The sequence below is a fragment of the Sapajus apella genome, unplaced genomic scaffold (genome assembly GCF_009761245.1).
Source record: "Sapajus apella isolate SASKATOON/1434 unplaced genomic scaffold, GSC_monkey_1.0 scaffold18, whole genome shotgun sequence".
NCBI lineage: Eukaryota > Metazoa > Chordata > Mammalia > Primates > Cebidae > Sapajus > Sapajus apella.
The window spans coordinates 23,350,550-23,371,653 of record NW_022436958.1 but is presented as its reverse complement, the minus strand read 5'-3'; the positions used below and the strand labels follow the sequence as shown (position 1 = coordinate 23,371,653).

At 40.5% G+C, this 21,104-nt stretch overlaps 2 protein-coding genes across 4 annotated transcripts in view; both read left to right on the top strand.

The window, feature by feature from the left end:
• LY75 (lymphocyte antigen 75) overlaps positions 1-9,133 on the top strand; it is a 102,336-nt gene extending 93,203 nt beyond the window's left edge. The window contains exons 30-33 of the mRNA XM_032286641.1: positions 2,380-2,529; positions 3,623-3,745; positions 5,069-5,236; positions 7,321-9,133. Of these exons, the coding sequence (XP_032142532.1) occupies positions 2,380-2,529; positions 3,623-3,745; positions 5,069-5,236; positions 7,321-7,514 (635 nt within the window). The 3' untranslated portion in view covers positions 7,515-9,133. The remainder of the gene's footprint in view (positions 1-2,379; positions 2,530-3,622; positions 3,746-5,068; positions 5,237-7,320) is intronic.
• Positions 9,134-14,348: 5,215 nt separating this feature from the next.
• Positions 14,349-21,104, top strand: part of CD302 (CD302 molecule) — a 37,762-nt gene continuing 31,006 nt past the window's right edge. The window contains exon 1 of one of the 3 annotated variants that reach the window (XM_032286319.1): positions 14,349-14,523. In XM_032286319.1, the coding sequence (XP_032142210.1) occupies positions 14,457-14,523 (67 nt within the window). In that variant the 5' untranslated portion in view covers positions 14,349-14,456. The remainder of the gene's footprint in view (positions 14,524-21,104) is intronic. The other 2 variants (XM_032286320.1, XM_032286321.1) reach the window with 2 other exon arrangements.

Genomic DNA, 21,104 nt, shown 5'->3' with positions numbered 1-21,104 from the left:
AAGACTCTGTCTCAAAAAAAAAAAAAGAAAATTCTGATGCATGCTGCAACATGAATGAACCTTGAAGACAATATGCTAAGTGAAATAAGCCAGTCACAAAAAGATAAATACTCTATGATTCCATTTACATGAAGTAGTACCCAGAGTTGTCAAATTCAGAGAGACAGGAAGTAGAATGGCAGTTAGCAGGGACTAGAAGGAGGGAATATGGGGAATTATTGTTTAGTGGGTATAGAGTTTCAGTTTTGCAAGATGAAAAAGTTTTGAAGATGGATGGTGGTGATAGCTGTACAACAGAGTTAATTCATTTAGTGCCACGGGACTGTACACTTAAAAATGGTTACGGCTGGATGTGGTGGTTCATTCTTGTAATCTCAGCACTTTGTGGGGCCGAGACAGGTGGAGGGCTTGAGCCCAGGAGTTCAAGACCAGCCTGGGCAACACAGTGAGACTCCATCTCTACAAAAAATTTTAAAAATTAGCTGGACACAGTAGCACATGCCTGTAATCCCAGCTACTTGGGAAACGGATACAGGAGGATCTATTGCATCCAAGAGTTAGAGACTGCAGCGAGCTATGATTGCACCACTGCATTCCAACCTGGGTGACAGCATAAGACCCTGTCTCTAAAAACAAAACAAAAATGGTTAAGATAGTAAATTTTATGTTATGTGTATTTTACCACAATTAAAAAATGGATCTTTTTGAACAGGAATATAACACACTTACCATAATGCGGGGCCTTGCAGAAAAAAACAATGAGAGTGGGAAGCAAAACATCATGAAGAACAGGAAGAAAAAAAAATGTATGCAACCCAGTTGCAGACTATACTAGAAACAAATAGACCGAAGATAATGCATCTCCTTATGTTGCCAGTGCAAGAAGTAATTTTTTTTTTTTTAAAAAAAGGTCAAACCATTCAGAAAAGTTCCCTATCCTAATGACGCCATGATAGCCAGTGTTCAAGTTTTGCATCAACAATTGAGCCCACTGCATCAGTGGAGTAATCAGCAATATACCTTTGCCCAACCAACTATTTTCATAAGGTAGTAAAAACAAGAACTTACTAGTAGCATTTCTTTTCAGCAGCAGCATTAGTGAGGAGTTGTGACAAGTTTCATAGATTGTATAGATGCATTTGGCAAATGCATTTTGATCTGCAGCAGCTGGGAAACTTACCCAGGAGTCCGACTGCTGGACTGAAGACTTAGTACTCAAATTGGTAGCATTTGTGGGAAGAATGGAGGCAAAGCCAATCAACTAAGCAAAGTTCAAAAAAATCAAGTCTGGTTTCTAACAGAAGATAGAGAAGCAGCAGAAGGAACTAAGGGCCACTAAAGACTCTCTTGATGAAGAAAGAAACAGCAGCAGCCATCCTTCTCTAATTGCAGAGACAACAAATAAGGACTCTACCAAGTGGAGATTTGGAGAAAAAAACAGGAATAGCCTTTACTTACTGAAGGATATGCAGATTATACAGAATGCATTACAAAACAATAGTTTGGATTGAGATTTCTGACTGGTACCAGGTCAAATATTTGATTCAGATCATCTGTACCTCACTAATACAACATTGACAATTTACTTTCCAGTTTTCATACACTCTTCTTTTGGAATTAAAAACAGGCGTTAAGGGGCACAGGCTGCATTCCCCAGGCTGCTTCTGTTACTTAGCACAATTAGAAATCAATTTAAATGGAAACCAGGGGCATTTTTGAGAGCTGAGAAGCCACTCCTACTCTTTTTCTGTTTGAGTGATGTTGCGGTGCTGTTGTTTTATGCTATGTAAAACAAATTAGCAATTCTTAAAAATATTTTTTAAAATAGTTCTTTTTATGACGAAGTAAAACTAGATTTATTTATATTATCAAAATAAAAAGGAATCCAAGGGGCCAGGCATGTTGGCTCACACCTGTAATCCCAGCACTTTGAGAGGCTGAGGAGGACGGATCATTTGAGGTCAGGAGTTTGAAATCAGCCTGGCCAACATGGTGAAAACCCATCTCTCCAAAAAAAAAAAAAAAAGAATCCAAGGAAAGAAATAATTTTAATGATGATTTCAGAGTAGTTTCAGGTCTGCTTGTCTTGTCTTTACTTCTTTTTCTAGTCTGTCTTTCTCATTGTTTTTACTTTAGTCCAAATCAGTCTTAGAAAGCTAAGTCATTTTCCACTTCTGTTATCTAGGTTTTTTAAACGATATTCCAAAAAGTTAATTAAATTATGTATTTATAGAATGTGGGCTCTGGCCTTCTCTGGTTTGAGTTAAATGTTTCTTTACTGCAAGAGCAACAGTTTGAATCAGGGACATATTTAATTAGTTTTGAAAGGTGGTCACTTTTTTCTGTGCATTGTTACAACTGTGTCTAATATTTTTATAGCTAAAAAGCTGTCCCATCTTACATATTCATCAAGATGTCCTGCAGCAAAAGGGAATGAGTCACGGTGGATCCAGTACAAGGGTCACTGTTACACGTCTGATCAGGCATTGCACAGTTTTTCAGAGGCCAAAAAATTGTGTCCAGAACGTGGTGAGTTATAATTTGTTAATTTTCTTATGACTCGATAATTTAATTCTTAGAAATATTTCTTAAGGATATAATTTGAAGCAATAATTATATTTTTGAAAAATTTTTAAAGCATTTTCCATTTCTAATAGCACTGTAAACTAATTGCCCAGTGGTAGGGAAATGGCGAAGTATCTTATGACATAGGAACTCAATGAAATATTGGAATAGCCATTAAAAATGCCTGTAATCCCAGCACTTTGGGAGGCTGAGGTGGGTGGATCATGAGGTCAAGAAATCGAGACCATCCTGGCCAATATGGTGAAACCCCATATCGACTAAAAATACAAAAATTAGCTGGGCGTGATGGCATGCACCTGTAGTCCCAGCTACTCAGGAGGCTGAGGCAGGAGAATCGCTTGAACCTAGGAGATGGGGGTTACAGTGAGCTGAGACTGTGCCACTGCACTGCAGCCTGGGCGATAGAGCAAGACTCCATCTCAAATAATAAATAAAATAATAATAATAAATTTAAAATAATAAAATGAAAGTGGCCAAGTGAACTGTTAAGTAAAAATACTGACAAATGAATTGGTTTTGCCTATAGCTAGATGTGCTTAGAAAAAGGGATTAAGAGGTAAAGTTTTTGTAAAGTTGGCTAAGTAGTAAATAAAATTTAGAGTTGTTCCATTGCTTAGTTATGAATACATAAGCTTAGCCTCACCAGGGTAATGAATCAAAGCAGTATGGTTGTCCAGCCATTCTGCGATAGAACTGACCCACATCCTCTGACCACTATAAAGAACAGGGCTTTTTGTCTTCAGATTTAGCTATTTTAGAACGAATAGCAATGATTGGATCTCTCCCATGACAAATTTAATCCATAGTCAAACTGTAAAATGACTTCTAGGGAAACTACCTAGAGTATTTCAAAGACCAAAACTTGTTTACCTGCATCCTTGGGTAGCAAATTTGCCAGGTAGATGGATGGCGTTTATCTAATTTATTTTGACAGCTGTTGTGGAGATACTTGACTGATTGAAAAGTCTTCTAGTCGAGAATAAACTACTTCTCTAGTTAGCATAAAGCTGATTGAGAATTTGTTTTCCTTCAACAGATCACTCTGCAACTATCGTTTCCATAAAGGATGAAGATGAGAATAAATTTGTGAGCAGACTGATGAAGGAAAATAATAATATTACCATGAGAGTCTGGCTTGGATTATCTCAACATTCTGTTGGTAAGTGAAATAATTGTATGTGTGCAGAAAGAGTTCAGACTCATTCCAAATAACAAGTCAGCCTTGGTAAAGAATGTTAGGTGGTGGCTAATTTAAATGTCTCTTCTGGATAAATGTGCTAGGTTGGCTGGCTGTTCTGAATGCTTGTAAATTTTGAATGAATCCATGAGTTAACGTGGCAATGACGGAAACCACTAATGACACAGAAACTCATGCCTAATAAAGTGGAATCGTTCTAGAGGCTTATTTTTGAGATCCTTGGATCAACAGCAGGGTATTTTCTTCCCTATGTCTGTGTCTCCACAAGGAACACATGCCTTCCTTCTCTTAGAGTTCTAGTGCCTGTCACTGCATGGATTTGCAGCTTATAACTTTGTTATTCAGAAAGGTATCTTCTTGTTATACCCTTCTCTCCAATAATATTTTTACCATCGGTTAAAATTAAGTCTTAAGAGTAGTCTTTAAAAACTGTCTTAGTATTAGGTTGGCGTGAAGGTCATTGCGGGTTTTACCATTAAAATTAATGGCAAAACCCGCAATGACCTTCACGCCAACCTATAAAATTGCAGAGAATTGATTCAAAGAAAATTTGTGGAAGGACTTTTCAATCAGGAGTAGTAGATACAGGGTTTGGGTGAACTTGAAACGGGTAGAAATAAATTAAGAGTACAAATATGACACAAGAGAAAGTTTTTTACATTTTATACAAAGTCAAATTTTAAATTATTAAAATAAATGTGAATTCTAAAAGGTACTTGGTTAAAAAAATGGGATTCTAAGTTGTCCATCTAAATTAATTCTAAATCGTGTTTACACTGTCACCACAAGGTGGTGCCACTCCAGCTGGAAAGCAAAAATGGAGTCACGGTGGGGGTGTGGGGGAAGGGTGGGGATGGAGGGCCCTGCACCCTTCCTATTCCACCAGCATATCTTTAACCATATAATTTTTTTAAATTAGAGTAGGGGAAGGATATGGGTCCTTAGAAATCTCTGCCTCACAAAATAAATGTGCAGGTATTCTGTACTTTAATCAAAACACCACATTCTCTGTGTTGTCCAATATAACTTTCTACAAAGACAGAAATGTTCGATGTCTGCACCGTCCAACATAGTAGTCACTGACCACATGTGGCTCTTGAGCACTTGAAATGTGACTAGTGCAACTGAAGGACTGATTTTATTTTTTTTATTTTTAACGCATTTTATTTTAAAAAGTGGCTATCATATTGGACAACACATTTCTAAGGAGTTACAGGAACCCCAAGCTTGTAACTTACGAGTTTAGTGGCAGTAAACATAGCTGTATTTAATTTCTTTCTTCAGACCAGCCTTGGAGTTGGTTAGATGGATCAGAACTGACATTTTTCAAATGGGAAAATAAAAGTAAGAGAGGTGTTGGAAAATGTAGCATGTTGATAGCTTCAAATGAAACTTGGAAAAAAGTCGAATGTGAACATGGCTTTGGAAGAGTTGTCTGCAAAGTGCCTCTGGGTAAGTATGTAGCCTGTCCTTAGGAAACTTTCTGCAGAACAGGTCAGGAATTAAATGTACAATCCAATCATGTACAGAATTTTGTACTTGGTCTTGAAGTATTTAGTCCTTAAAGTATATCCAAATATCTTGATTGAGTCATAGAGATTTTCCCCTGAAAAATAGATTACAAGGGACAATAAACACACATGATGTCTAAGGCTCCAGTCTATACATAATTCTCTCCTAAGAAAAACAGAAGTTGCCAGAGCATTAGGGAAGTCATTTTTTAAAAGATTTTCTTGAGATGTATTTTATTCTATAGTTTGATTATATAAAAGCTTAAAGGTCTATTTCTGCAGTTAATTTGCTTCCTTTCTTCCTAATCCCATAAAACTCATGGTTAATTTTAAAACAATGCAAACTAGATTTCATTACTGAAAACATTCAGAGTGTCTATAAAAAATTATAACTTGAACTTACATTTCATTATGAATTGATACATAAAATTACCATGAAAATATTATATTAACTTCATTTCTGGAGAAAGAGCTCCAAAATTTTCACAGTAACATTTTTAAAGATCTTGCATAAAAATTTTGCTTCTGGTATGTAAATACTAAAGATAAAATCTCAATTCTACATAATGAGTATCCATGTATACATACACTGAGTCAGTAAATAGAGTGTCTACTATATGACATGCCCTGTTCTGCACACCAGGATGCACCTGAAAACAAGACAGATAAGGTTCCTGTTCTCACACAGGTTACCATCTGGTAAAGAAAGACAGATAAGTAAACAGGTCGATTTTTTAAAGAGAGAAAAATACCAAATAGTTATGAACTGTATGTGATGGAGATTAGGTAGATAGCTACGGTAGATTAGGATACCAGGGAAGACTCCTAGGAGCAGAAGACACTGAAGCTGAGATCTAAAAAATCAAGCCAAGCAAATATCAAGGGAAAGGGCATAACAGACAGAGGTACCAATTGGAGCAAAGAACCTAAGGCAGAATGAGCTTGCTGAGCACTCAGGGAAGAATGAAAGGTAGGCAGGTGCCAGACATACAGAGCTTTGGAAGCAAGGCTTGAGTTCTGGTTTTATTCTGAGTGGAATGGAAAGCAACTGGAAGGTTTGGGGGGTTAGGTGGGAGCAAAGTTAGGGTGTTGTAAATCAAGAGTTCTAGGTTGGCCATTGTGAGTTATCCATAGAGAGATGAGATGTGTAGTGTGCATAGCAATGGTATTTAAAGTCATGGGACAGAAAGAATCCATCTGGGCAGCATGCAGAGAAGAGTCCTGGAACAGCAGCTGCACTGAGTGAAGTCATCTTAGAGGCTTAAATCATTTTGAAGCAAATAATACTTTATTTGGCCCCAGTTAAGTCAAACACAAAAATTTAGGCTGGGCGTGGTGGCTCACACCTGTAATCCCAGCACTTTGGGAGGCTGAGGCGGGAGGATCACCTCAGGTCAGGAGTTCAAGACCAGCCTGGCCAACATGGTGAACCCCGTCTCTACTAAAGATAAAAAAGATTAGCCAGGTGTGATGGCACACGCCTGGAATCCCAGCAACTCGGTAGGCTGAGGAAGGAGAATCACTTGAACCTGGGAGGTGGAGTTTGCAATGAGCCGAGATTGCACCACTGCACTCCAGCCTGGGCGACAGAGTGGGACTCCCTCTAAAAAAAAAAAAAAAAAAAATGTTTTTAGCTTTTAGCAATTTCCTATCAAAGTAGGATAATATACAGTTAGTGATATTCCCAAATTGGTGTTAGGAAGGGAATGTGAGAACAATCATAGTGCATTAATGTCTTTGGAAGAAAATTCCCATAACAATGAAGAAGATTTGAATGAAAAGGAAAACATTTAAATTTGAAAAGAAAGCACTTAAGTGTTTCTTTTGATCTGATGATGAGTTTGAATTCTATGTTAGTGCTATGAAACAATCATATTTATTATGTCTGTACACAGCTTACAGGTTTATGTGTGTGTCTGTTCACAGCTTACACGTTTACATCTGTGACATAAGCCATAATGTATAAAATCAATAGTGATCACTTTTGTATTCTCTCCTCCAACATCAAATCTTTTCCTATTCCAGGCCCTGATTACACAGCAATAGCTATCTCAATTGCCACACTAAGTATCTTAATTCTTGTTGGTGGACTGATTTGGTTCCTCTTCCAAAGGCACCGTTTGCACCTGGCGGGCTTCTCATCAGTTCGATATGCACAAGGAGTGAATGAAGATGAGATTATGCTTCCTTCTTTCCAAGGAAAGAATTTAGAAGACTAAATTATTCTAAAAGTTTGCTAATTTGCACTAATGTGTTAAGAAAAATTAGTCACTTAAAATGTGCCCAGTGTCAGTATTTACTCTGCTCCAAAGTAGAACTCTTAAGTACTTTTTCATTTGTTTAGATCTTAAGCATGTGCTGGTATGCATAGTTAATTGCCTGCTAAATGTCATGTTTATCATACTAATTAACAGAATGGAGAGGACTCCAAAGCTGGACTGAAGTCCAAATTGTAAAGTAATATGTTTAATGTGCATTTTCTCTCTTTTAATGTGTTTGGTAACTAGGATATGTATATTTTAATAGAATTTTTAACAAAACTTCTTAGAAAATTAAAATAGGCATATTACTAGGTGACACACCTACTTTTTAATTTTTAAGAGCATCTGGCCAAATGCAGAATTAGTACCTCAAAGTAAAAATCTAACTGTAAATTGCATCAACATTGTTTCAAAATAGTCATTTTTAGCATTGGGGGAAAAATAAGACATGCTTACTTTTTTATTTTTATTTTTTTGAGATTTGAGTCTCTCAAATCTCAGACTGGAGTGCAATGGCATAATCTTGGCTCACTGCAATCTCCGCCTCCTGGGTACAAGCACTTCTCCTGCCTCAGCCTCCTGAGTAGCTGGGGTTACAGGCGTCCATTTTGGCCAAGCTGGTCTTGAACTCCTGATCTCAGGTGATCTGCCTGCCTTGGCCTCCTAAAGTGCTGGGATTACAGGCATGAGCCACCGCGCTTGGCCTCTGCTTACTTTTTATACAGCAAAATGATTCCTCTTGGCAAAATGCTTCTTTTATTATTCCAAAGTTATTTCATACCAATATTATGTAAATATGAAGAGTTATTTTCTGTTTATAATTGTTCATAAAACAATGACTTTTAAAGATTTAGTACTTAACATTTTCTGAAGTTTGGGAACATTATTTTTAGATTGAGTAGTTACCCTGTAGCAGTGTGCTTTGTATTTTCTGAGGTATTACATCTGACTGTTTCTTTTGTAAAGGGAATCAACTAGGTATAAGACTAACAATTTTATAATTTATGTACTTCACATAGCATGTCAACTTTTGACTAAGAATTTTGTTTTACTTTTTCACATGTTATAAACAGAGGAAGGGTCCATGAAGGAAAGTATATGAGTTACATTTGTAAAAATGAGAATTTTTCAGTGAAACTCTAAACCTTGTGATGACTACTAAAAGATTTAAAATTATGAGTGATTAAGAAAACATTGCTTTGTGGTTATCACTTCAAGTTTTGACACCTAGATTATATTCTTAGTGATAGCATCCACTGGAAAAGGTGAATATTTTATTCAGCATTTAACTTACATTTGTACTTTAGAGTATTTTTGTATAAAATCCATAGATTTATTTTTACGTTTAGAACATTTACACTATGATAAAGTTGTAAATAATTTTCTAAGACAGCTTTTAATATAGTCTACCATTGTCCTGATTTCTTACTGAATTTGTTAAACTAGTTTTCTTGTCCTATGATCTGTATACAATTTTAGTCATTAAGATTTTCTTCAAAGAACTAAGCCAACTTGATGTGAAAAGCACAGCTGTATATAATGGTGATGTCATAATAAAGTTGCTTTATCTTTTAAGTGAAAGTGCTGGAATTGATCCTTATTGAAAAAACATCTCTAGATTGGGCTTTTTATGTTAGGCATATAGTACAACAAGAAATAAATTGTCCACCTATTGTAAATCGAGGAATTCGCTCAGAGATTTTGTGTGAACTTTTTTTTGAGATGGAGTTTTGTCCTGTCACCCAGGCTGAAGTGCAGTGGTGTGATCTCAGCTCACTGAAACCTCCACCTCCTGGGTTCAAGTGATTCTCTTGCCTCAGCCTCCCAAGTAGCTGGGACTATAGGGGCATGCCACCATGCCCAGCTAATTTTTTAGTAGAGACGGGCTTTCACCATGTTGGCCAGGATGGTCTCGATGCTTGATCTTGTGTTCCGCCCACCTTGGTGTCCCAAATTGTTGGGATTATAGGCATGAGCCACCGCACCGGGCCTTTGTGTGCATTTTTTAGAGAATAAATAGGCTGAGCATTGTGGCTCACACCTATAATCCCTCTTGGCACTTTGGGAGGCCAAGGCAGGGGAATCATTTGAGCCCAGGAATTCAAGTTCAGCCTGGGCAACAAAGCAAGATCCCATTTCTACAAAAAATAAAATAATCAGCCAGGTGTGATGGCACCCATGTGTAGTGCCAGCTACTCAAGAAGCCAAGGCAGGAAGATCCGATGAGCCCAGGAGTTTGAGGCTACAGTGAGTTACGATCATGCCACTTAACTCCAGTCTGGGTGACAGAGCAAGACCCTATTTTGAAAAACAAGTCAATATTGATCCAATTGCTGAATACTGGAGAGGTAAAGTCAAATAAAACTGGATTCTAGGAATTGGAAAACCAATGACCATCTTAGCCAACAGAAATGTAGCAGAGTGGTGAAGCCAGAATCCAGATGGGAGTGAGTTTAAAAGTGAAAGAGAAGGCCAGGCACGACGGCTCATGCCTGTAATCCCAGCACTTTGGGAGGCTGAGGTGGGTGGGTCACTTGAGGTCAGGAGTTTGAGAGCAGCCTGGCCAACATGGTGAAACACCATCTCTACTAAAAATACAAAAAAATTAGCCAGATATCATGGCATATGCCTGTAATCCCAGCTACTCAGGAGGCTAAGGCAGGAGAATTGCTTGAACCCAGGAGGTGGAGGCTGCAGTCAGCCGAGATTGCTCCATTGCACTCCAGCCTGGGTGACAGATCAAGACTCTATCTTAAAAAAAAAAAAAGATGAAAATGTGAAAGAGAAATTAGCAGATGAGGAACATGAGATTTCGAGAAGTATGATGGAGACTGAAAGGAAAAGGATTGGCCCACAGCTAGAGGGAAAGAAGGGTTTTTTTTCCTAAAGGGGAAATAAAGAGGTTCACAAGTTTAGAAGCTGAGAGGAAAAACAGAGTAGTTGATGATGCAGGGGGTAGAGAGAATCTTTAATGGAGGATTTTGGAGAAGAGAAGATGAGATGGGCAGTCCTGAGCAGAAAGAGGAACTGGTTTGGGTGGGCTGGGGAAGCATGCATGCCTTCCTCTCTGAGGCCACAAGAAAAGACCTACAGATAAACATTTGAAGATGCTTGTCGATACCTAATGGCCCCCATTTTCTTGTGTACTAGGAGACAAGGTCTGCTGAGAAAGATGGGTAGCAGGTGGGGTCTTGTTAAAAGTTGTTTAATTTTTTAGTGATAGGGCCTGGCTTGGTTGCCCAGGCTGGAGTGCAGTGGTGCAACTCTGGCTCACTGCAATCTCAACCTCCGATATTAGTTTTGTTTTGTTTTTTTTTCTGGGAGACAGGTGATTTCAATATGTTATCTAGTTTGGTCTCAAACTCCTGGGCTCAAGTGATCCTCCCACTTCAGGCTCCCAAGGTGTTGAGATTACAGGCATGAGCCACCACACCCAGCCTGGGATCTTAGCTTGGAAACAGTAATAAAAATTTGAAATACCCAATAAGAGAAATAGGAGAGGACAATGATCAAGGTAAAATAAAGTACGGAGGTTGCAGAAGAGGCATACAGGGCCCAAATGAAATTCAAAGCCAGATTGTTTATAGTGACAGCCGTCCGGAGAACTGATTAATATCCTCCACCTGTACTCAGTTAACTTCAGTAAAGTAGAGGAAAAAGAGAGCATGCGGAGGGAGTCGTGGCTCAAGCCTGTAATCCCAGCACTTTGGGAAGCTGAGGCAGGCAGATTAATTGAGGTCAGGAGTTTGAAACGAGCCTGGCCAACATGGTGAAACCCTATCTCTACTAAAAATACAAAAAAATTAGCCGGGTGTGATGACAAACACCTGTAATACCAACTACTCAGGAGGCTGAGATAGAAAAATCACTTGAACCCAGGAAGCGGAGGTTGCGGTGAATTGAGATGGCGCCACTGCACTCCAGCCTGGGTGACAGAGTGAGACTCCATCTCAAAAAAAAAAAAAAAAAAAAAAGCATGAAGAAGAAAGAGAAGATCGCAGGTTCTGAGTTGGCCAGGTGAGCACACCAGAGGAACAAGGGGACAGAGGTATCCAGGCATGGTGGAGAAAGGGACAAATAAAAGGCTGAGAAAAATGCAGTCAAGAAACTGAAGTCTGGCATGAGGTCAAAGAGGATGTAAGTTGGAGTGAGAGTGAAGGAAAAATTAAGGGTACGAGGTGTAACTATAGAGTAAATTGGAGAGTGAAACGTAACAGTGCCCACATACAGGCAATAAGTAGTCTGTTTCATCAGAGTAGCATAAAAAATGAGGCAGTGTGCACCAGAGTTAGCAATAAAAAAAAATTATCTTTAATCCAAATGACTTAAAATGACACTGCATTGATAAGAAATCCACATTGATAAAATATACTTTGGTGCCTGAGGTGGGGTGGAAAAGAGAACTTTCACAATTACATGATTACTTAGAACTGTTCATTTTAATTCTGTAGTTAGGAGGGCAAGAGTCAGGAATCAAGATGTGTCAATATTCAAATGTAGAGTAACTTTGGAAGGATTCGCTCTGATCTGGGGTTTGGTATAAAATAAACCCATTATTGCCAGCTTGAGAAGAAGAATGAAAGTAAGTAAGTTAAGCAAGACCTTAATTGTTTGGCAAAGAGGCAGAACCTGGAATAGGTGGGAGGGCATAGCAGAGCAGCTGGTTTCTGGTTCATTTGTTGGCATTCTCTGTGAGTCCATGGGGGAGTCATGCCCCTTCTTCGGGTCACTCAATTTCCTTACTAGTAAATGAAGATGACCCCTACCACTTATAACACTCTATGACTCTCCTTATAGACCCGTTTGGTCAAATTTCCTTGGTGTAACCACTTAATTTCAGGCTGGATTATCAGAAGTGTTGAGAGGGTTAGAAAGAGTTGGAAAGGGTTTTTATTTTTTTAAAAATAGACTAATTTTTGAGCAGTTTTAGATTTAAAAAATGTAGCAGAAAGTACAGAGTTCCCATGTACCTCCTTACACATAGCCCCAGTTTCCCCAATTATTAACATCTTGCATTAGCATGTACATTTGTTCCAGTCGAAGAGCCAATATTGACACATTATTAACTAAAGTCCATTGTCCACACTACATCTTTGTTTTGTGCATTCTATGGGTTTTGACATATGTATAGTGATACACATCTACCATTACAGTATCCTACCGAATAATTTCATGGCTCTAAAAATCCTGTGTTCCATCTATTCCTCCCCTTTTTTTCCCCACCCCAACCCTTGGCAACCATTTATCTTTGTACTGTCTCCATAGTTTTGCCTTGTCTAAAATGTCATATAGTTGGAATCATATAATATGTAGGCTTTTTTGATTGGCTTCTCTTAGCAATACATATTTAAAGTTCTTCCATGTCTTTTTGTGGCTTCATAGCTCATTTGTTTTTAGTACTGAATAATATTCATTGTTTGGATGTGCCATTGTTTATCCATTCACTTACTGAAGGATATCTTGGTTGCCTCTAGGTTTTGGTAATTATGAATAAAACTGCTATCAACATTCATGTGCAGGTTTTTGAGTGCATGTAAGTTTTTAACTCATTTGGATAAATACCAAGGGGTTCTGATTGCTAGATGGTATGGTGAGAGTATATTTGATTTTGGAAGAAGCTTCCAAACTGGCTGTACCATTTTGCATTTGCACCAGCATTGAATGAGAGTTCTTTTTGCTCCACGTCTTCAACGGCATGTGGTATTGGCAATGTTTTTGGATTCTGATATCTAACAGGTACGTAGTGGTATTTCATTTTTGTTTTAATGTGCAATTCACCAATGACATATGTTGAGCATCTTTTCATCTGTTTATTTGCCATTATATAACTTCTTTGATGAATGTGTATTCAGATCATCTGCCCATTTTTTTTTAACTGAGTCATTTGTTTTCATGTTGTTGAGTTTAGACTTGATTTTATAGAACTCTTTTGCCAATGACACGAGGCTTAAACAAGCACCCTTGCTTGACCCTGTCTGGTGTTGTCCAGAGGCCCTCATGGGTGAAGTATAACTGCACAGTTTATGCATACATTGTACCAAACATAGCTGAAAGACTCTTCATCCAGGTGCTGGTAACAGAGGAAAGTTATCAAAGAGACATGGCCCACTTACAAGAGTCTGAAAAGGAGGATTCTGACCATTAGATCCAGAAGAGGAGGCTGGCAAACGCCACCTTAACCAAGTGATCCAAGTTAACATTACCAGTGATGAGACGTCGGCATCTTGTGTTTCTCGAGCAGGGTCATCACTTCTGGGGCACTCTTGCCAAAAAAAGCGCAGCCTGAATCCAATCAGGAGGAAACATCAGACAAGACAAAACTGGGAGACATTCTACTTAACGGCTGGCCAGTACTTTTAAAATGTGGTTTCATCGTGAAAGAAAAAGAATGACAGAGAACTGCCCTGGATTAAACGAAGACTAAGGAGACACGACATCTCAATGCAGTGTATGATCCTGGTCGGATCCCAAAACAGAAAAGGACCCTTAGACGGGCAATTAGTGAGATGTGGTAAGTGCTGCAGATTAGCTAATCGCATTATCCCAGTGGGGATGTCCTGTGTTTGATCACTGCACTGGCATTATATAAGATGTTAATATTTAGAGAAGCTGGCTGAAGGGTTACGGAAATCTTTTGTGCTGTGTTTGCAACATTTTCGAAAGTCTTAAATTGTTTCAGTTCAAAGGAAAAGTTAAAAACAAAATTAGAAGTTCCAGAAGGCTGCGCGCCAGCCGCTCCTGAGACCCGGAGCACCCGGGTCGTCCTGGGTGGGAGCCCCCCGACCCCGGTCCACGCTCCGCCCGGCGGGGATTGAACCCGCACCCGAGAAGCGCCGCCCCCGCTCCCGCCCCGCCCCGCTCCGGCCGCGCCGCCGCTGCCGCCTACCCGCACCCGCCGTCATGCTCCGGGCCGCGCTGCCCGCGCTCCTGGTGCCGCTGCTGGGCCTCGCCGCTGCTGCCGTCGCGGGTAAGCGGGTAAGCCGTCCCTCGCCGGGACCGCGTGCGACCGCCTTCGCCCCCTGCCCAGAGCACCCTCTTCGTGCCTGAGCGCCCGAGGGCGGCCCGCAGACGCCGCACCCAGCCGGGCGTCCTGCCCTTCCCTGCACGCCCGACTCCCGTGGGCCCTGGCTCCGGTCACCTCCCACCCGCCTGCCCTCGGGGAAGGGGGGTGGCCAAGAATACGCGAGGGCCCTGTCCTCAGCGCAGACCTCACTTCGCTGGGAGGGAACCCCAAGTAAGGGCAGCTGACCGGAGAGCTGAGGGGCTTGGAGTCGCACGACGGGCGCCGTTTCTGGGCCATTTTGGGCTGAAACGAGAAGCGGGGAACTTGGCGGCGATTTCCCCACTGGTGCGCGGCCGGGTTGCGGGTGCTGCGATGGGGGTGGGGGCCGGGGGAAGCAGGCCCTCTTTTGCAAGCAGTGCTGTTTGTCCAGTTGGTTGGTGTTCAAGCTGTTGAAACAGGGTAACAGTTCAGCCAAATAACCCCTGGATGGAAGAGGAACGGGAACAGGCGAAGCTTGGATTTCACTGAAATCAAGGGGTTTTAAAGTTCTAGTCTGCTGTTGTGCGACTGACATCTGAAAAGTCACACACGTGATCAGTGATTTACCAAAAGACTCGTGAGGAAGGTGCACAATTCTATTGACTGTGTGTTTAAAAAAAGAAAAACAGAAAGAAAAGTTTCCGTAAAAGCATGTCAAAAATATGTGGCTGGAGAGACTCTGGGGAAGACAGGCTTCCAAAAACACCACTGACTGAACAATTCCAGGAATGAAAGAGCAAAATAAACAAGAACTAAATGCATACTTGTGTGGGCTTAAATAAAGTGATTATGCAAGAGATTCCTGCCCTCTGAATTCACTGCCTTTTTATGATAAGTGCCTGCTCCAAGCCTGCTGACAGGAATATTTCAGTGGACCTCAGTGTTGAAGGCAGCAGCAGCTCAGAACTTAGGTACAAACCCAAGGTTCCTTTCTTGAAGCTTTTGTCGACCAGCATTTATGATTGGTTATGCCATCTGCTGCCTGTCAAAGGGGCAGGAACAAAATGTGCCCATGTTCACAGTGTTCAGACTGGGTAATTAATTTTGTCTAAGACAAAGCTGGGCTGTCTCTGAACCCTCCTGCATGTCCTCATCGTGCAAGCCAGTAGCATCTCAGTTCCCATGTAAACCACCCTCAGCAAGGCTGGGCATTTGTGCTTTAGGCTAGTCAAATTTTCTTGTCAGATTTTCTTTCTGTCAGACTTTTAAAGAAAATCAGTTTCTAGATTTTGGTATGTCTCTTCTTCAGTGAAGCTGTTTTGACCAGCAATAGAGGGCAAATTTCTCTTTGGAGATTTTTGTGCATTTCCTTTGATAAGACCAGTGTGGATCAATAGGCTTTTCAAGAGCTTTAGAAAAGTGCATGTTGAATAAATTAATACTGTTAATTAATTGGCTCCTCTAAGTCAGGAAGCTTTAAGGATTAATTTAGAAATGAGCATGAGCTTTGACCTAGCTAGTTAACCAACTTATCTGCACTTCAGCAAAACAGAGATAATACCTCACGGGGCTATTGGGAGCATTAAGTGGGAACTCCACTCCACGTCTAGTCCCTATTACAGGCATGGTTCATCTTGGTTTCCTTCCCTTTATTCTCTTCACACAAAATGAAGGGTAATTGTCCAACCAGAAAACATGTAAATACCACCTTATGTGTATTGGATGTTTATGGTTACTGAGCACATTCATATATATGCTGATGTGTTTTTTTGTTTTTTTTTTTTGAGACGGAGTTTCGCTCTTGTTATCCAGGCTGGAGTGCAATGGCGCGATCTCGGCTCACTGCAACCTCCGCCTCCTGGGTTCAGGCAATTCCCCTGCCTCAGCCTCCTGAGTAGCTGGGATTACAGGCACGCGCCACCATGCCCAGCTGATTTTTTGTATTTTTAGTAGAGACGGGGTTTCACCATGTTGACCAGGATGGTCTCGATCTCTTGACCTCGTGATCCACCCGCCTCGGCCTCCCAAAGTGCTGAGATTACAGGCGTGAGCCACCACGCCCGGCTTATATGCTGATGTTATAAGGCTGAAAATCTAAATGTGTTTTTCATAATACCTCACAAATCTCCCATCCAAGCAAGATCAGGAGTCACATTTGGCTTAGAACTAAGTCAAGAAAAAGTTTGTTGCTGAATACCAAGATCTTAATAGAAAAGTTCTTATGCTCTTGCATAATAAATATGAGTATTGCATATAAATGTGAAGTTGAAATGGAAATCATTGTCATTTTGGAGGTTATTAGTGAAGTGATCTTATGTTGTTCTTAGCTATTATTTTGAAAATCACAACGGACAAAACATTCTTTAAATTACTGAGTGAAAATCCATGGCATCCCTTTAAAAAGTTTTTCTGTAAGGATGCTTAAGCACATAATAGATGATCAATATGTGTTTACTGGGTCAGTGGTTTCCTCTGCCTGGCATGAGAGGAGTGAACAAGCATGTTCAGAGTAAGTCCTCATTCCACGATCATCATGTGGATCAGTCTAGGTTTCCAATTTTGAATTGCCACGTCCTACAAGCCTTAGATGAGGTGCCTCTGCCTTCCTCCCTGATGTCATCTCTTACCATTTTTCCTGCCATTCACTCTGTGTATCCACAGAGTAAACAGTATCTGAGTATTGGAGTACCAACACCTCTGGTCCTTCTGTGCACGCCACCTTCCCCCAGTCCTTGGCACGGCTGCCCCCACCCCCACCGTTCAGATCTCTCTTCATGTGTCAGCTCCTGAAGCCTCCTGGAACACCCACATCCTCCTTCACATCTCCATGTTTTATCTTTTCCAAGCCTTTCTGAATGCATCGTGTTTATTCATCTGTCTTGCTTGTTGCTTCTCTTACCAGAAGGAAGCTCCATAACAGCAGGGATTTTTACCATCTTGTAGACTTTTGTTTTGTTTTGATTTGTGTCTCTTCACTTTATTCTAATTTATAATAAAAGGATAAAAAATAGTTGAGTTATTTAAAAAGCAGATGGGATAAGTGGATTGCGGTATTTTTCAAATTATGTTACCTCTGCTAGGTACTCATTTCATAATTGAATTCAAAGCCTTAAATCATCTTAATCTATTTATGCCCTCTCCTCTCCTTTCCTCTCCTCTCCCCCTCTCCTCTCCTCTCCCCCCCCCCTCCCCTCCCCCCCCCCCCCCCCCTCTTTTTTTTTTTTTCCCCCCAAGACAGAGTCTCTGTCACCCAGGCTGGAGTACAGTGGTGCAGTCTCAGCTCACTGCAACCTACGCCTCCCGGGTTCAAGGAATTCTTCTGCCTCAAACTCTTGAGTAGCTGGGATTATAGGCGCGTGCCACCACGCCCGGCTAGTTTTTGTATTTTCAGTAGCAACGGAGTTTCACCATGTTGGCCAGGCTGATCTCAAACTTCTGACCTTGTGATCTGCCAGCCTCAGCCTGCCAAAGCGCTGGGATTATAAGTACAACCCACCATGCACGACCTGATGCCACCTTTTCTAACTCTTGTGTATGGCACAGTGATGTTTCAGGGGAAATTATCTCAGATTAAATATTAGAGTATTTTAAAATAAATTATGAAATGCTATGTTAATTTATCTTCCAATGAAAAGGTGAATTACAATGAGGTATTATTTCAGGACTTCCTTTACTGTTGATAATCTTTTAACAAGTTGCTTATGTGTTGAAAACTAGTTTTGCAGTATGGTTACTACTTTCCACAATTTTTCATTGTGCATATCATGTATTTCATTCCTTTTTTGGGTTTTTTTTTTCATTTATATATATATATATATTTTAGAGACAGGGTTTCACCATGTTGGCCAGGCTGGTCTTGAACTCCACACCTTGTGATCTACCTGCCTCGGCCTCCCAAAGTGCTGGGATTACAGGCGTGCACCATCAAGCCCGGACCCTTTTGTGGGTTATTTAGATTTTTTTTTTTTTTTGACAAAGGGTCTCACTCTGTCACCCAGACTAGAGTACATTGGTGCAATCAGGGCTCACTGCACCCTTGACCTCCCGGGCTCAAGTGATCCTCCCACCTCAGCCCCCTAAATAGCTGGGACTACAGATGCATGCCACCATGCTCTGCTACTTTTTTTTTTTAAATTTGTAGAGATAGGGTCTCACTTTGTTGCCTAGGCTAGTCCTGAACTCCTGGGCTCAAGTGATCCTTCTACCTCAGCCTTCCAAAGCTCTGGGATTACAGGTGTGAACGGCTGTGCCTGGCCTATTTTAGATTTTGAGGGCAAATCTTTAAGAAAATTGACCAGTGATGCCTAAAGAGAAAGGTACAGATTAACAATGGCACACCCCTTCTATAAACAAATATTATAACAGCCTTTCTGAAGAGGGAAGTGATGGGAGAATATGAAGGTGGATGTCTTGAAAGCTAGATTGGGAAGAGTGATGGAGAGGGGATGGAGTGTCAGAGTACCTCAGTTTCCTTGGGATACAGAGAGATCTTGCAGCTCAGAGTATAGCCACAGAATCTCTGGATTAGTTAGGGACTTGGAACAGCCACTCCCTCCTCCATACATTATAAATGTCATAAATAGCCCCTCATCTTCATCTGCCTCTGCTACAGGTGCCCTTGCTGAAGGTATGTGACTAATGCATATCTTAATGAGAAAGAAGTAAAGGTCTTATTATTGACAATGAAAAACAAAATTGCCTTTTCTATTGTTAACATTTAGAACAAGTATGTCCCAAGAATCACTTCCTCATGTTGTGCTTTTTTTTTTTTTTTTTAGAGAGAGAGAAAGTGAGCACTTATAAAGGAACAGAGAGTTCTATTAGGTTTGACTAGTAATGCAAAGTGTTCCTGTGGATATGATGTTATCTTCCCTTAGCATGTGATAATTTTAGGCAGAGGATCTATATAGAAACTTTTGGAGTTATGCTAAGTACAACTTTTAAAATATCATGAGGCTCCTAAATTTCTGTACATATTAAATAATTATAAAATTGTGAAATCCCTAAGAGTCATTTAGGTGCACTATTAATAACAGCCTATCTTTCAGGACTGCTGTGAAGAAATAAGCGTAATAATAGAAAGGCCCTTTGCAGAGAGCTCAGTAGGCAGGTTTTTAATTATATCAGGATTATAGCAAAGCTACTTAGCACTGAAGACAACTTAGTTTAGCCTTTTGCTCGTGAGGTGCATGAACGTCAACCACTCTCCTCACAGGCGTTATCCAGCCTCTATTAGAGCACTGTTCTTCTCAAAGTAAAAATATATCTTTTGAGTAGTGCTTAAAACTTGTTTCTGGGGCACACACAGTGATCTATAGCATGAGAAAAGGGATTCCATGTTGAAGTAACTGGAGTTACTGCTAATGCTGAAATGAGCCTAAGGAGAAGGCAGTTGAAAGTTTTGGGGAAGTGAGCTAACAGTCTGTTTTCTATTTTTCTATACATAGCCTGTTAAAAATTTTTTTTTTGGTCTTGTCACATACAGAGGCTCCTTGACTTAGAATAGGGCTATATCCAAATAAACTTGTAAAGTCAGAAAATCGTAAGTTGTCCATCGAGTTCAGGGCCATTTCTGTATTGCTTACTTAGTTATTCAGCAGTGGTCTTTGAGTAGATGGTTATCATCATCATCATCCTCATTCCCATACTGTGCAAACACAGTGGCTTTGTGTTTGCTACTCCCCCTGTTCTCCCAAAATATCCATGTCCATGTGACTTTTTCCCCTCTTATCTTTTCACACACTCACACACACACACACATACACACACACACACACACACACACACACACACACGCGCGCGCGCATTTGGTTCTCTGTTTCTCTGGAGAACCCTGACTGATACAATAAGCAATAGGATAGTATGGAAATAAGACAGTGTGACAATCAGGGCTGGGTTATATGAGGCATTGAACATATATCTTTGCCCACCTTTGAAACACTCACTCTGGAAGAAGCTACCTGCCATGTCATAAGGACCCTCAAGCACCCCTGTGGAGAAGTCTACTTGGTGAGGAACTGTGGTGTCCTGCCCACAGCCAGCACCAACTCACCACCCATATGAGTGAGCCTTCTTGAAGCTGACCTTCCAGCTCCAGTTCAGTGTTCAGATGGCTGCAGCCCTAGCCAGCATCTTCACTATAGCTTCATAGAGACCCCAAGCCAGAATCACCCAGCCAAGCAACTGCTTCTGAATTCCTGACCCAGAGAAACTGTGTATAATAACTGTGTTTTTTTTTATTTTTATTTATTTATTAAATTTACAAATTTTTATAGACAGTTTATTAGGTGCATAACACTTTAGTAGATGCAAAGTTGAGGATTTATAATCTCATTATAGAAACAGGCATATATACATAAGATTTCCGATTGTGAAATGAGACGGCATGAGATTATTTTTTTCCCCATTTATTTATTTTATTGCATTTTAGGTTTTGGGGTACCTGTGAAGAACATGCAAAATTGTTGCATAGGTACACACGGGGCAGTGTGATTTGCTGCCTTTCTCCCCATCACCTACCTCTGGCATTTCTCCCCTTGCTATCTCTCCCTATCTCCTCACCCCCC